The sequence below is a fragment of the Cupressus sempervirens genome, chromosome 11, assembly GCF_028749045.1.
Source record: "Cupressus sempervirens isolate cs-2001-9-10 chromosome 11, ASM2874904v1, whole genome shotgun sequence".
NCBI lineage: Eukaryota > Viridiplantae > Streptophyta > Pinopsida > Cupressales > Cupressaceae > Cupressus > Cupressus sempervirens.
Window position 1 is genome coordinate 618,990,103 of NC_143128.1, and position 14,416 is coordinate 619,004,518.

A 14,416-nucleotide genomic window follows, 5' to 3' on the forward strand; every position below is an offset into this window, starting at 1 on the left:
GTATGCAATTTATTTGGTAGTGATAATCAGAAACAAATTGGAGAATCGATAAATCGCAAAGTCCTCTTTTGAACAATTCTTGATTGACAGCATACCCAAAACAAATAACTTCTCTTTTGTGTTGTGTATTTGGAAGCTGCAAGTCATATGCTTTACTACAGTCTAATTTTGCTTGTTACAGGCTTTACAAACTATTTTTCTTGGTACTTGTTTTCAGTATATATACCAAAGTGTTCATAACAAATGCAGTTTATTAGCATTTGCCATAGACCTTGAAATATAACTAATATGGAAGTCCAACCCCAATATTTATTCATTACAATCCAAGTTCATGTGAATGTTATTGACTGGGATGGCCCTGTGGCAGCTGCATTTCTTCTGACAACTTTTATTTTAAGTAACTTCCAGATGTCTACCAGCCCTCTCAGATTTATGACATCTTTTTCAAGTTTCTTCTGAGATATAATGCTCTCTGAATGGCGTTACCTTTACCAGCTTGCATGTGTGTCAGAGGACTCAGCTCTGGTAGTTATTTATGGTGTACTGATGTCTATTCTGGTAGATCAAGTCTAAAGCTTGAAAAGGTCTCTAAGGTTACAAGCTGGACATCTCTTTGCAGAGGACTAGTTTCATGGTTATCAGTTTGAGTTCATATTGCATTCCATTCTGTTCACCACTATCAATGATAGGCCTTTTCTGTATGGGTTTTAGTACCTCTTTCACAGCTTCAATATTTCACGAGCCCATTTGATCATGTTTGGACTCTTTTATGAATCACTCTGAGCACCTATTTAGATTTAATTTGCTGCCGTGCTTTTATGCTTCTTAATTTTCACAGATTCTTTGGAATCCTCTGTTTTTACCCTTTTTCCTTATAACATGCTTCTATATTCCCTGCTTTTGAGACCTATGACCCGTGCTCTTTTGGCAATGAGTATTTTGAAAAATCTCCTGAACATGATTCGGCATAGCCTTGTACAAAATCTTATTGAAAATATTAAAAATAATAAACACCATTGAATTTATCACGTCTAATAGGATACACAAGTTGTTGCAGATTTTCCTCCATAGCATTCATTACTTCTCATATATTGCTTGCTTTACAAATGGCTACTGTGGGGATAGATAATGTGATTATTATTTTTTTAAACCATGCAGAGGAACTTGAAGGAAATGGTTGAGTCTGGTATTTCAGCCAAACAAGAGAAAGAAGGTAGAATTCAGGATATCAAAAGGGAAGTAACTAAAATGGTCCAAATGCAGGTTTCTTCTTTGCAAGCACAGGTGATTTAAATTGTTGCACAATACAAGTTTTTATATTGTTATTTATAATTTTTTTTCAGTTTTTCCCGTTAACAAAACTATCTCTAATTTTAGTTAATACTTTTTTGTGAGTAGTTTAAATGGTAGCACTGGCATTTATAACTGGATTTTTGAATTTTCATTGAACACATGTGAGTAGAACCAAGAGTCTCTAACTTTTTGTCATAATGTCTTATTAGGATGGTGGGCAGAAAGAAGGTTTAATGGATGATTTTCAAGGTGCATTATGCATTGGCGAGAAAGGAAAACCAAATGGAAGTTATAAGTGGGATAATGCTACAGAGGATGCAATTTGCAATCTTTATGATCAGTATGTCGAGGTACTGCATTTTCTCCATTTGTTGTCTTGAGATAAATACTGAAGTGATATTCATGTGTGCAGTATTTGTTGCTCTTGATTCAAATCATTGAGTTGCTTTCCATTTTTGTTTTCGCGTACAACAGGGTATGGATGAACACAAAGGTCCTCAAATCAAGAAATTGTATATAGAGGTATGTGAAACTCTTAACTGCCATGTTTGCTTTAGACTATTGTGGATGTTTTGAATGTTTTGCTACTTCTAATACACATATCCTTTGACTTTTAGGAAATGAACTTTGTAAAGAACTACCAACACATGTTTGTCTCCACAAGTTTTAACAGGCTATTGTTGTTGGAGAATGTTTACAAGTTTCAAAATTTAAACTTTTGTTAAAAATATTGGAAAACAGTCATTTCATTTATTTATATAAAGGACTTGATATTATCATGTGTCCTTTTCTTTATGACTAATACTGATAGTCCAATAAAAGAAGGCCCCGGTTCTATGGGTAGGGTGAAGTGACAGATCAACGATGTGGAAGCATTTCAATCTGGTGTGGTGCCCTTTATTTTAAATAGTAGGGGAAACATGATCGATTCATTTGCTCCATACATTGGGAGGGAGGCCTAGATAGAGGGACGGGTGAAGCACGTGCACCAGAGCAATTGGAATTCCATAGAATTGTTAGGAAGTTGTAAGAAAAACTTTATTATTATTATAAAAAGAGCATGATAGCAGCTTAATGCTATTCCCCATAAATAGTACTAGCAGCAGGGATTTTGAATCAAGATCAGGTACACTGTATAAGCTCCATTCTATACAAGATAAGAGGTGTTAATATTTTGAAGCCACTTTATGAAAATAAATATTTTCTTAGAACTTCATCTTAACATTTTTAAATGCTTATGTGATCAGTCGGTTTTTCAGATTCATTTTCAGCAACTTTTGTTTTTTCAAGAATACTGCCTGCTAAAGTTTTTAATGTGATTGGTGATGCTGGCATGGCATGCCCTCCAGCTCCAATTTAAACACTTTTGACTTGGAGCTATGAACCAGGGAGGCACAAATGGGGGACCTCATCGTCATAGTTTTTCAAACCTTTGGGTTCAACAACCGAGTGAAGACACAAGACATGTGAGCAGAAAGGCTTCACAGAGATTTGAACCTTGGAGAACGCTTTAGCACAAAATCTTTGAATTGGTACACTACACATCTGAAGTCAAGTTTCCAGCAGCGGTTATAAAGTTGCAAAAATTTAGAATCAAGTTTGCCATGGAAGTTGGGACTTTACAGAAAACAGTTTGTTCTCTTGTGCAAAATTTGTTATCAGTAGACACATGAAGTCAAACAACTTTTCTTTTTGGAGGACTCATGGTAGATTGGGTCCACATCAAGAGCGATTCAATCAAGAGGAATATTTGTTTTGGAAAATCGATATTATATTGTGTAGAGGAGATGAAAGCTCCTTATATAGATTTGCAGAGATGATGTTTCTAAAAGAAACAATCATGAATTAAAGAAGAAAATAGAAACCACCCAATAAACGAAAGACTAAGTAAGATGACCATTAAAGAAACATTACAACAATTTAATAGCTAAGTCAGATGACCATTAAAGAAATATTACAATAGTTTAATACCCTCTCTTAATGGTCTTCGTCAAACTATTTACAAAAGACTGTATATGCCTTGTGGTCATAAATTTCTTCAAAACATTCTGCTGCTGCCGAGACCCTTCCTGGATCTGCAGAATGTCAATGACCAAAAGTAGCTAAAATCTGTTTAAAAAAAATAGAGAAGGCTGCCCTCTTATTCAGAATACTCTGCGCAAGAGCATACCATTGATTTTGTCAGTGAGATGAATCTGTCACTAACCATCTTAGAATCTGCAAAACTTGTGACTAGAAATCATCAAAAAATGCTAAGTTACCGATTTAGGATATGAATCTGATTCGGGCATGTGAATCGGATTCATGGATTCATGATTTTTATTTTTCCCATTACGATTCGTGAGTACATATATTTATTCCAAGTTTGGCTTTTGGGTCCTTGGGGATTCGTGAGGATCCACGTAGATTTGTGTAGGATCCTTGTTTTGGACTTTGGATTCGTCTGGAATTGCAGTTTGCGGATCTTGATAGGTCCACAGTCCAAAACAAGGATCCTGCCCAAATCCATACGAATCCTGGCACGAATCCGGATATGGATCTGAATCTGGTCTCCCGGGCACGAATTCAGTAACTAAGAAAAATATCCAACTTGATGTTGGACAATTGAATTGCCCCACCTTGTAGCTAGAGATGTACAAGGAGAACAACTGCCACAATTTTGAGGAAAAATTGACAAACCCTCCAAATTTTTTTTAGAACACAATGCCCTAGAACAAGATTTTGCAGAAAATCACAATTTTTGAGGAAACAATTACCAAACCCAAGATTACAAATAATTCTTTTAAAGAAAAATCAGAAAAAAACCCACCAATCCAACACAACTTCACCAATTATAGAATCCGGAAATGGTTTTTGAGGATAAAATCAAAAAACAAATCAAAAAGTTGGCACAAAATCTAAGACACGGATCAGCATACAAAACATCATTTTTAAGGAGAGAAAGGGTAAAACCTTTCTAAACACTAGAGAACCCTCCTTGACAGGAGCAAAACCTATTTTTTGAGGAAATGTTTTTTATCCAAATTTTTTTTTCAAAGAATTTTTTTTTATTAAACTCACTAGAGAGTTTTGTGCATCAGTTTCTGGATTAGATTGTGTGACAATTTTTTACCATCAAAAGAGAGTTTTTACAATTTTTTACAATTTTTTATTAAACTCACTAGAGAGTTTTTGAAGGGAAAAAATAATGAAAACCCATAAGAGAAAACTTAATGCAGCTAAACACGAGATCTCGCATGGTAAACAACAAATGCAACTCACAAAACAGCACATGCAAGCAACATGTAGCTCATAAAATGCACATGCAAACAACATGCAACTCACATGCAACCTTCAAAAATTAGAGATTTTTGCTCAAACCAGGAAATTGTACAATCAAAGTCCTTGACCATACTTGCAATTTTCAGCAAAAGATTGTGAAGAAAAACCACAAAATTGTCATGAAATACCTCCAAAAATGTTTATCTACAAAAATTAAAAACTCAAATTTTTGGAAAAAATTTCCAGTTCAGAAGAGACTTATTTGCCAAATGCTATGAATTCCCATTGACCTGCTCTGATACATTGTAATGGTAAATTGATATTGTATTAAACAGAGGAGATGAAAGCTCCTTGTATAGATTTATAAAAACAATGTTTCTAAAAGAAACACTTGTGAGCTAAAGAAGAAAATAGAAATTACCTCATAAACTAAAGACTAAGTAAGATGACCATTAAAAGAAACATTGCAATATTGTATTAAATATAGGAGATGAAAACTCCTTATATAGATTTACAAAGATGATATTTCTAAAAGAAACAATCATGAACTAAAAAAGAAAATAGAAGCTACCTAATAAACTAAAGGGTAAGTAAGATGGTCATTAAAGAAACATTACAATAGTCTAATAGTAATTGGAGACACTGGATTTTGAGTGGGTTATGATTTTACAAGTGTATGACTGAAATTCAGATTATGACATGTATCTTGAATGGGATTGGCAGTGGCATTTTCTCAGATCCATAATTATAATCATCAAAAACCAGCTTTCAACTTTTTAATCTTATTTGTATTTTTTCTCAAAAGCAAAGTTGCATGGACACAATATGGATATGGCAAGATATGGCATTGATAAAAAAATTCATCGCATATTTTATAATTTTTTAAAGTTATTGGAAGAGATTTTTATTAATTCAAAAGCAATATAGATATATAATTGGTATATGCATAATTATAAGCTGATTTAACAATTTGCAATATGAAAAAAATAGTATAGTTGCATCGGAAGATAACCAGGAAAAAATTGGTTGGTGGATCATTTCGTTTCATTTGTGTACCTTGTTTGGTGTAGATTTTATTCATACCAAAAAAGTTGATAAAATTACATGATTGAAGTTTTTAAATTAAAGTTAGTGATGATTTTCATCAAATATAAAAAAAATTCAAATCCCATAGTATCCAGCACAGTTGGAAGATCAAGGTTTTTTGGACACGTGGGTACGGTGTCTGATGCGTATCCATGTTGTATTGTAGCTGTATACGATATGGATACAGGTTTATGCACCCCTGGGTAGGGGCAGAGGTGTATCTGGCTACTCTTCTTTCAAACATGAAGTGTAATGAAGTGCTGGTGGGAAAAAATAGAATGAAATCTTTTGTTAGAAACAGATTTTGCATTAGGTGTGGCATTCTTCGTTGTGGTCCGAATTTAGGGTCTTCAAGTTAGCTATCTAAATAAATTGACAATGATGTCTAGCTATCTAAATAAATTGACAATGATGTCTTAATGTAAAATGAATTGGAGCCACAACCAAGTTGGTTCACATTATTATACTATGGTGGTGCATCCAAAATTTAAATCTATAGTATTAGAGTCAGGCTTTTGCTCAATTCAGCCAGCTATTTTCAGGCCGTCTTGGACTTGGCAAAATAAAACTTGGTACATAATCATCAATTTTTTTTGGGGGGTAAAAGGCCTAAGCTGAGATCAACATGGGGCTCAAGTAAACTCGATCCCAAAACCTCCGAAATGAGAGGCTCACTAGTTACCACTGAGTTGGGGTGTTTCCTACATACTCAGCAAGTTTTAGATAAATATGATATATAAATATTTTTTGAAGGAAACATTTGGACCTGTTTGGGCTCTGATATGGAAGGACTTGCCGAGTTCAATGACAATGATTTAAATTAGGTGCATTGTGTCGGAGGATTTATTCTGAAAAATTAAGGGTCCAAATGGTTTCAGATCCATTGTATAGATCTCTTTTTGGAGTTCTAGTATACACAAGCTGTATTTGACTAGGAGGATTTGCCAAGTTTCCATCCTTGGGATTTTCGGACATGAATGATTGATGAGTTATGCAAGGATTTACCAAGCCAGCCTCTGATAATTTTCAGACATTTTCTGGACATTAATAATTGAGACACAATAATTTAGAAGTAGGGCTGCCGACACTTTCTAAATCTTGGCACTGGGCCCAATGGAAGAAGTTGAGCCTCTCATATCTTGCTTTTAGGCTTCATTACTCATGCTTGCCAATGCATTTGCTGTCTTCCTTTTCTTTGGCATTCTTCAGTTCATAAGATGCGAGGTGATCATTTGCCTCTTGCTAAACTCATAAGTTGTGAGATGTACATGGCACTACATCTTGGCAAGGGATCCATGCAATGTGATATTTGAAGGTAATTTATGCTTCCTTTGGTTTCCATCTTGGAATAGTTACAGACAAACATTTGTACCTTTGTTCTTGGTGCTCCTATCTTTTCAAGTGGGATCTCTAGATGTGGGCCTCTACTTGCAGATGCCATTTTGTTTTCTGAAAATGGTAATAAATGCTAATGAAATGGAAAAAAACCTGGGTTACCTGGGTTGTGTCCTCGGCCTAAAATCCTTTGTCCCCATACTGGAAATGTTTTGAGGACTTGGGGACGGGTAGGGGATGTGCCCACTCCGTCCCTGTTTTTTGGAATCTGTAGGAAATGTTTTGGAAACATGGGGGCATTGAGAATTTTTTGAGAGAAGGCCGTACATACTGGGGACAGTCGGGGATGCCTTGGATGTTCCTAGGATGGATGGGCGTCCTCAGTGGGATGGTCTGCTTAAACACTTATAATGCACATTTTTCTTTTATAAAGCTCTTTCATTTTTAATTTTGAAGTGCGTCACTGGCCCCACCTTCCAAGTTCTTCTTAACATGCTTATTACTGTGTGGGAATTAAATCCTGCTTTTTCGGGCCCTCTGATTAGTATTTCACAACATGACATTAAGAACTGTGAAATTGAGAATGTTTTTTACAAACATGCTACATTTCCAAAATCATGTAATTAGACTGTTTGTAAGGTGTTAAAGTCTGAATATTGGAGGTTGCATCAAGGTGCCATCTTGGTGTAACAGTACTATATCGTAATTGGAACTTTGTAGCAGATCTGTTCGTATAATATCAGTCCACTCACAATGAGCTGGAGGTTTAGTTTTAGTGGTGTAACGGTGTGACCCCAATTTAGATCATTGTTGAATGAGATCTAGAGTTGGAATAGCATTAGGATACATATACTTGATCCACTATCAACAGCAGCCCTTTTTGGAGTCACTGTCAAACCTGAGAGAGTCAACTCCAACACAATTTCCGAGGTTTTTTATGTTAGTATTTTTTAGGAATGTTATTTCATGTAATGAACTTTGCGAATGATTATCTTCCAAAGCAATTATAATGCTATGCCTCTAATGCATACACTGATAATTAATATCAGATTTAAATGATAGTGGTGTGCTTCAATTTCGAAGGTGGATTGTTGTTCTTGTTGCTATTGACAATGAATTCTGAATTATGTTCTTGGGTGTATTTGAATTTTGCATCTTATTATTTTAATATTACATGCATATTGATTTTGGATTCTGAATGCATATTGAGCATTGAGCTCGAGTATTGAAATGTTGTATGTTAGGTTCTATGATTTATAAATGGCATGCTTTATCCATGCTTTTATATCGATGTAACGTATATATGCAAATTTCCCTATATATTTTTAGTTTTAACTTTTTCCTATATTTATATAGCTGCCCCCTTTCTGTTCTTGAACTTGGCAAAGAAATTTGCCATCCCAAAAACTTGTCCCCGTCTCTTGCTGTCCCTGTCCCAGAGATTTGGGGAAACCTTGAAAGAAAAACAGAAAAAATCAAAGAACCCCTGGCTTGTAGTAACATAGAAAAACTTGGCTTGGACTTGTGGGACTCATGAGTTCCGTGGCTTGCCAAGTTGACTTGGCAGACTTGTGAGCTGCATCCTGGCAAGTTGTCGGCTAGGACTTGGGAGTTTTGGTCTGCGACATGCACGAGTCCTAGGGTCAGATTCGCGAGTTACAACCTAGGATTCTTTTGCCTGGCTTGAAACACCCAGCCACTTACAAACCACATTTTTTGGTTTTTTGTACATTTCTTTCTGCTCTTTGGTGTGCAAAACAAGCCCGCATTGTGAACTAGGGTTTGACAAAGATAGCATGAGAGGTCAAAACACACTTCTTTTTTTGCTTTTTTGCAATACTACTGTTTTCTTTGCCTAGTCCTAGCCGAGTTTTTTGCCGAATCCAGAGTTCGAATCCTATTTTGGGCTGCTGAGTCCGCACTATGTCCAAGTTTTCAAACTTTTTGTAGTACAAACTAGCTTGTCATTAAAAATGAAATAACTAAACCCCCAGGACTAGAATTTTAGAATGAAGGCAAAAAAATGAAAAATTGGAATAATGTTACATACCTTTCAAATACAGCTGAATAAGAGCTGATGGCTTCACTATTTTGTTCAATCCTACTTCATGAAAACCTGTAAACAGTTGGCAAATCCTCCTTACCCTCCAATGGTAGTGCTCTAATAGACTCCTCAAATGATGCAAAATGAACTTCTTTTTGGGTGGAATAAACTTATGCAGGCTTGGTTGAACATTTCTCTGCATTGCATGAGGTCTTGCTTCTCTTACTCACAGAATCTTGTGGTTATTTGGTGAATTGGTGAGTTTTTGGCTTTTGTTTTTCAACCATGCTTGCACCTTCTTGGCCTTAGTTGGAAGGAAAACCTTTTTGTTTGTGAATTCAATGTTGTTATTGAATGTAATCTTCGGTTATTTGATGGCTGATTTGGAGTCCGCAGAATATCTCAGCTTTGCAATATGAGATGAGTTTATTGTTCGGTCTTATTTGTGGATTGTGTTCTTGTGTTTTTGTTACAGAATCTCTCTATTATGGTGCATTGACTCCTTCAATTTATGCATTTTTTTGAAATTCATATTTTATATTGCCTTTCCTCGGGGATGTTAATTTTAGATATCTAAATAAAGTGGGGATATGAACACAACTTCTTTGGAGATTGCTCAGCTGGTGAAAGCTGGTTTGATCTTCCCATGTTCTTGAGTGTAAGCACTTATTTTTGTGGTTTCACACAGGACTAGATTTGATGGAAATAAGTGTGGTGTTCAATACGACTACAACAAATTTTAATAAAACAAATTTCTAGCGTTGTGTTGCTAGAAATGATAAATGTGATGGGAATGACGATGTGATGCAGATATCGTGTAAAAAACTGTCTGTTGTCCACATGTACATGTGCATGCAGGTACACATTCATCCATATGCATACACGAATGAAGATATTCTCAGACACAAAAAATTGAAAATTTGTGAAAGAAAGAAAGCATTGATCAAATACTGATAGTTTTTATTCTCTCCAAATTAATAAAATAATTCTAAATGTCCAAGTTATGAGTAGATTGGGAAATCCAAAAGCCATAATGTCTATAGAATTTGTCTTGTTTCATATTGTTATTAGTGTTCATGCTTGAATTTATGTGTAAAAAATATAAAATAAAATGTATTATCAGTATATCTAGATTAATTTTTATGATTATTATTTCTAAAAATAAGATGCATGGCATGACAATGGTGAAAACTTGGATGTTGGAGGTTGCCAATCTTGCCAATCTGCCTTAAATCTTGGCCACCAAATAGTTTCAAAATTTGTATACATGATGTATGTTTTATTCATATGCTTGTTAGATTCATGCAGATAGATTTTGTTTTGAACATTCTTTGTAGAACCGAGGCTGCATTTGCCTCATAAAGGGTAGGAGTTGTAAAAAGCTTCACAATGGCATGGGACAATCCTGCAATTAGGGAGAAATGACTGATTCTTGCATTAAAAGGACAGTAAATGTGTTGTGACTCTTACAATACATAATGTACCCTGCAACTATATTCTCTCAACATAGTGTTCACGCTTACATACATACACACATAGATGCATGTCTTCAGATGGATGCACATGCTCACACACGTACACACCTATGGTTGCACACATGTATGACTGTAAGTGTAAATACTATGTTGCAAGAATATTGTACCAGGGGACATCGTGTATTGTGTGTGCACGCACACTTGTAGGCATGGGTGTGTGGTGTGCAATCTGTAGCTGTGTGGAAGTGTGTTAGCAACTTAGCATGCAACTGTGGGTCAGTTGTGTGTGTGTACCTTGTGTGCAGATGTGTGTTTGTGCACATGTCGGCTGTATGGGCATGCCAATGTGAAGGTTGGTAGGCATATAGGTGCAAGCATATACATGTATGTGTGTACAGATAGAGTCATCTCCTCATGGATGCATGTGCTCACATGCACATACACCTCTGCACATGTGCACACAGCTGATGCGTGCTCTGTGTGCACAAACACGAATCTGCACATTTGCAATACACACACACAACCCACCCACATGTGTACTAACACATTCACACATTTAAACATTTGCATCCTGCATGCCCATGTGTGTAGATGTGCGTATGCGTGCATCACTTACCCATGCCCACATACACGCAAAGAGAGACAGACATTTAAATGCAATTGTGTGCGATATTCAAAGCTAATGTAGCGCAGTGGAAAATGCTCCTTGTGTAAGTACAAAGGTGGGTGGTGTGCTTGAAGATTATTTTTCCTTCTAGAAGTTCTTTTTTCATTTTATAGTTTTATTTGATTAATCTATGAGATTTATTGTAGCTGCCAGTGTGAACTTGTTGATTATTTTTCTACTACTATTTATTTCAGATAATCTATTTTCTGGACATTTGATTGCTTTGGTTCTGTACACACAAGTTTGAAGTTTGAATTCTAGTTATGATGACATTGACTGCTTTATGGGTTATTGATTATGTTTTGGAATCTTTAATAATGTCATGACTATGAATTTGCTCTGCAGCTGGCAGAACTCTGGCCACTAGGCTGGATGGACAACAATGGCATAAAGCATGCAGTGTACAGAGCAAAGGAACGAAAGAAAAAATTGATTAAGCTTAGCAATGTAAGTATTTAAATTTGTTGTTTATGTTATTCACATGAATGGGCTGAAAAATTAACTTGATTTTTGAATTCAATTTTTCATGAGAGAAAGAAATCAAATCATATTGGTACAACACATCAAAAGACTAAAGCTTAAGCCAGGAATATGGTTGGCTTTTAGGTAGTACTTCACTGTTTTTGTACTTCACTTCATAGAATTATGTTTTTACTCATAACTTATTAAATAAATCTTCAGAGTGCTGCTCATGTAAACTACTGAGTTGCAGTGTTAGAGAATGAGTCTTACTGTTGATATGGTGGGATTTCGTACCAGCATGTCAGCCAGGATTTTGATCCTCCTCTTTGTGTGCAGTGCAATTCCCCCTTTGACATATATGCTAATGCACATACAAATATGAGTAGATTTATTTAATCATTGACTGAATTGTTACTACTAGATTCATCATTATTTGTTTTGAAATTCAAATAACCAGCTGTAATATGCAAATTTTGACAATTTCTAGAGTTTAACCAAACACATGTATCCTTAATCCAATGCTGAGAAGAATTAAACATTTTCAAATTTGGAACCAAAGTAAGATACATAAATAATACATAAATAATAGTTCAGCCATGATATGTGCGTACATGAGTGGTAGGTTTTTGCACAATTTGTTGTACTAAAAAACTTGGTCAATTTTTTATGACCAGCATTTTTTAAAATTATAAATGATAGCTTCGTGACAATTCTGGGGATTCAGCAGGAAGTTGTACATGGAAGTTAGTTATTACAAAGCCTGAAATTTGGGCTACTGCCTTACTAGCCATAGCTGATATCATTCAGTGGTGAATGTCTAGGAACACTTGTAGAAAGTAATTCTTCAATTGCATGTTGTCATTGATGTTACACAAATTTCAGTATTAACCAAGCAATGTAGAGTTTGCAGTACTAACCTTGTATATCTTAGTATTAACCAAGCAGTCGGGCAAATAAGACTTCTCAGTATTAACTGAGCAGTTGGTTAATGAAGGATTCTTGCTTGTAGTATTGACCAAGTGACACTAGGATGTATTTGGTAAATGTTTAATTATTTGAGGCCGACTATTTGGATGTCTATTGATTATTTAGAAGGGTATTCAAGCCGACGTGTCTTAGCTTATGATATATAAGAAAGGTCAAGTTGTGAGGTAAGTGTGGACAAGTGATAGGTGAAATAAAAGATGGATATGTGAGCGAAGGTAGAGTAGGAAAGTGTGAAAGATAAGTTGCAAAGAACATCTGATCAGGAAGGATGCAAAGATCAAGCCAGGACAGAGATTTGAATCTGCAAAGACAGTTGCTTCATCAATCAGGTCAAATTGCTGTTGTTTTCTAACCATTATAGCAGTAAAAAAATCTCTTAATGGAGTTGACTTAACAATCATTTTGCAAATCTTCTAACAAGGTGACATTTCATGATTGAAGTGTTTAAAGACCTCTAACTAGGCCACTTCTAACAGGGTGATCTAAATCCTCTAACAGGATCATACTTAACAGTATGTTTTGTAACCTTTAATAGGGTTGGTTTTTAACAGGGCTCACTTCAGAAGAGAGAAAAATATTGTGACTAGTTGCAAGGTGGTTTTCCCAAATTGGGTTTCTATGTTAAATCTTGGTGTCATCTGTGTTCATGTTATTTGCTTATGCTTTATGTTTCTGCAACTAAATTACTAAAGGATAAAACAATTTAATAAATATTAAGATTGCTTTGTTACCTGAGTGACAGTAATATTCCAAGTGTTAGTTGAGTTGTTCAGTATTGCATGATCAGTGGAAGTTTGTATTGACATTTAAGGGACAAGGATTTGTTTTCGTGGTAATCGATTCACCCCTCCCCTCTTAGTTACACTCTTACATTTCCAACAACACTTGCATGGAGACAGTAGCAAATGGGACTTAATTGGTTTGTCTGTGGGGCCACTCCATGAAAACAAATTAGGATTCCAACTGTAGCTAAGCTGCTAAACATTTATTGCCACTAGGAAATCAATTGAGTTCTCCTGATTTTAGTTTAGGTTTCTGGTCTGGGGAGAGCAGCAATTTAAGTTTTTCTGTTAACGGACTAATTTGGGGAATTTAAAATGGACTATATCCATTAAGAAGGCCCTGTTAGCTTTTTAAACTAGATGCTTCAGTTCTTATGAACCTGTTGGAATTCATCTTTGAAAGTGACATGCCTCCCATTTATGCTAGGAACAAGTTTCCAATGAAGTTTGGGTGGAAAGTGGAAAGTCTTCTTGGAGTATAATATTTAGGAGACAATCCCTGGACAAGAGGACATGGTGTTCTTGCAGTCCTCTTTATTGCTGAACATTAAGGAAGTGTACAAAAAGTTTCTCATGTCTTTAATACAGAGATTGCCTCAGGGATTCCTCCTTTTATTCTAGTATTTTTGTTTACAGTTGATCTGTTCTAACTTTTGCCCTCATTGGCTATCTGATATGTGTACAAGAAGAAAACTATTTTCATGGGTCTCTGACATGCTTACAAAAAATGGATCTATTTTAGGTATGTTTAGATCTGTTTTTGATTTATGACTTGTTGAGGAACTGCATGGGATGCACTAAATAATTAGAAGTGTTGTCAATCAACCAAGGGGTCACTATTAACTATTTTGTGACCTACTGTCTTTTGAATTCCTTGAGTCTTATATTTTAGTATTCATTAATTATTGTATAAGTGGACTTGATAGGAAGGTTTATAACATCTTATGATTATCTAAATCAGGCACTGGCTACATACGTCATGCCATTGGTTATCCTATGGTAAATGTGCCATGTAACATTGTCA

General features: G+C 35.5%; 1 protein-coding gene across 3 annotated transcripts in view; it reads left to right on the top strand.

Annotated features, from left to right (window-relative positions):
- The window catches only part of LOC149531216 (ubinuclein-1-like), a 48,916-nt gene that overhangs the window by 20,521 nt on the left and 13,979 nt on the right, over positions 1-14,416 (top strand). For all 3 annotated transcript variants that reach the window (XM_089810196.1, XM_089810195.1, XM_089810197.1), the window contains 4 exons: positions 1,159-1,284; positions 1,503-1,643; positions 1,768-1,815; positions 11,507-11,608. In XM_089810196.1, the coding sequence (XP_089666322.1) occupies positions 1,159-1,284; positions 1,503-1,643; positions 1,768-1,815; positions 11,507-11,608 (417 nt within the window). The remainder of the gene's footprint in view (positions 1-1,158; positions 1,285-1,502; positions 1,644-1,767; positions 1,816-11,506; positions 11,609-14,416) is intronic.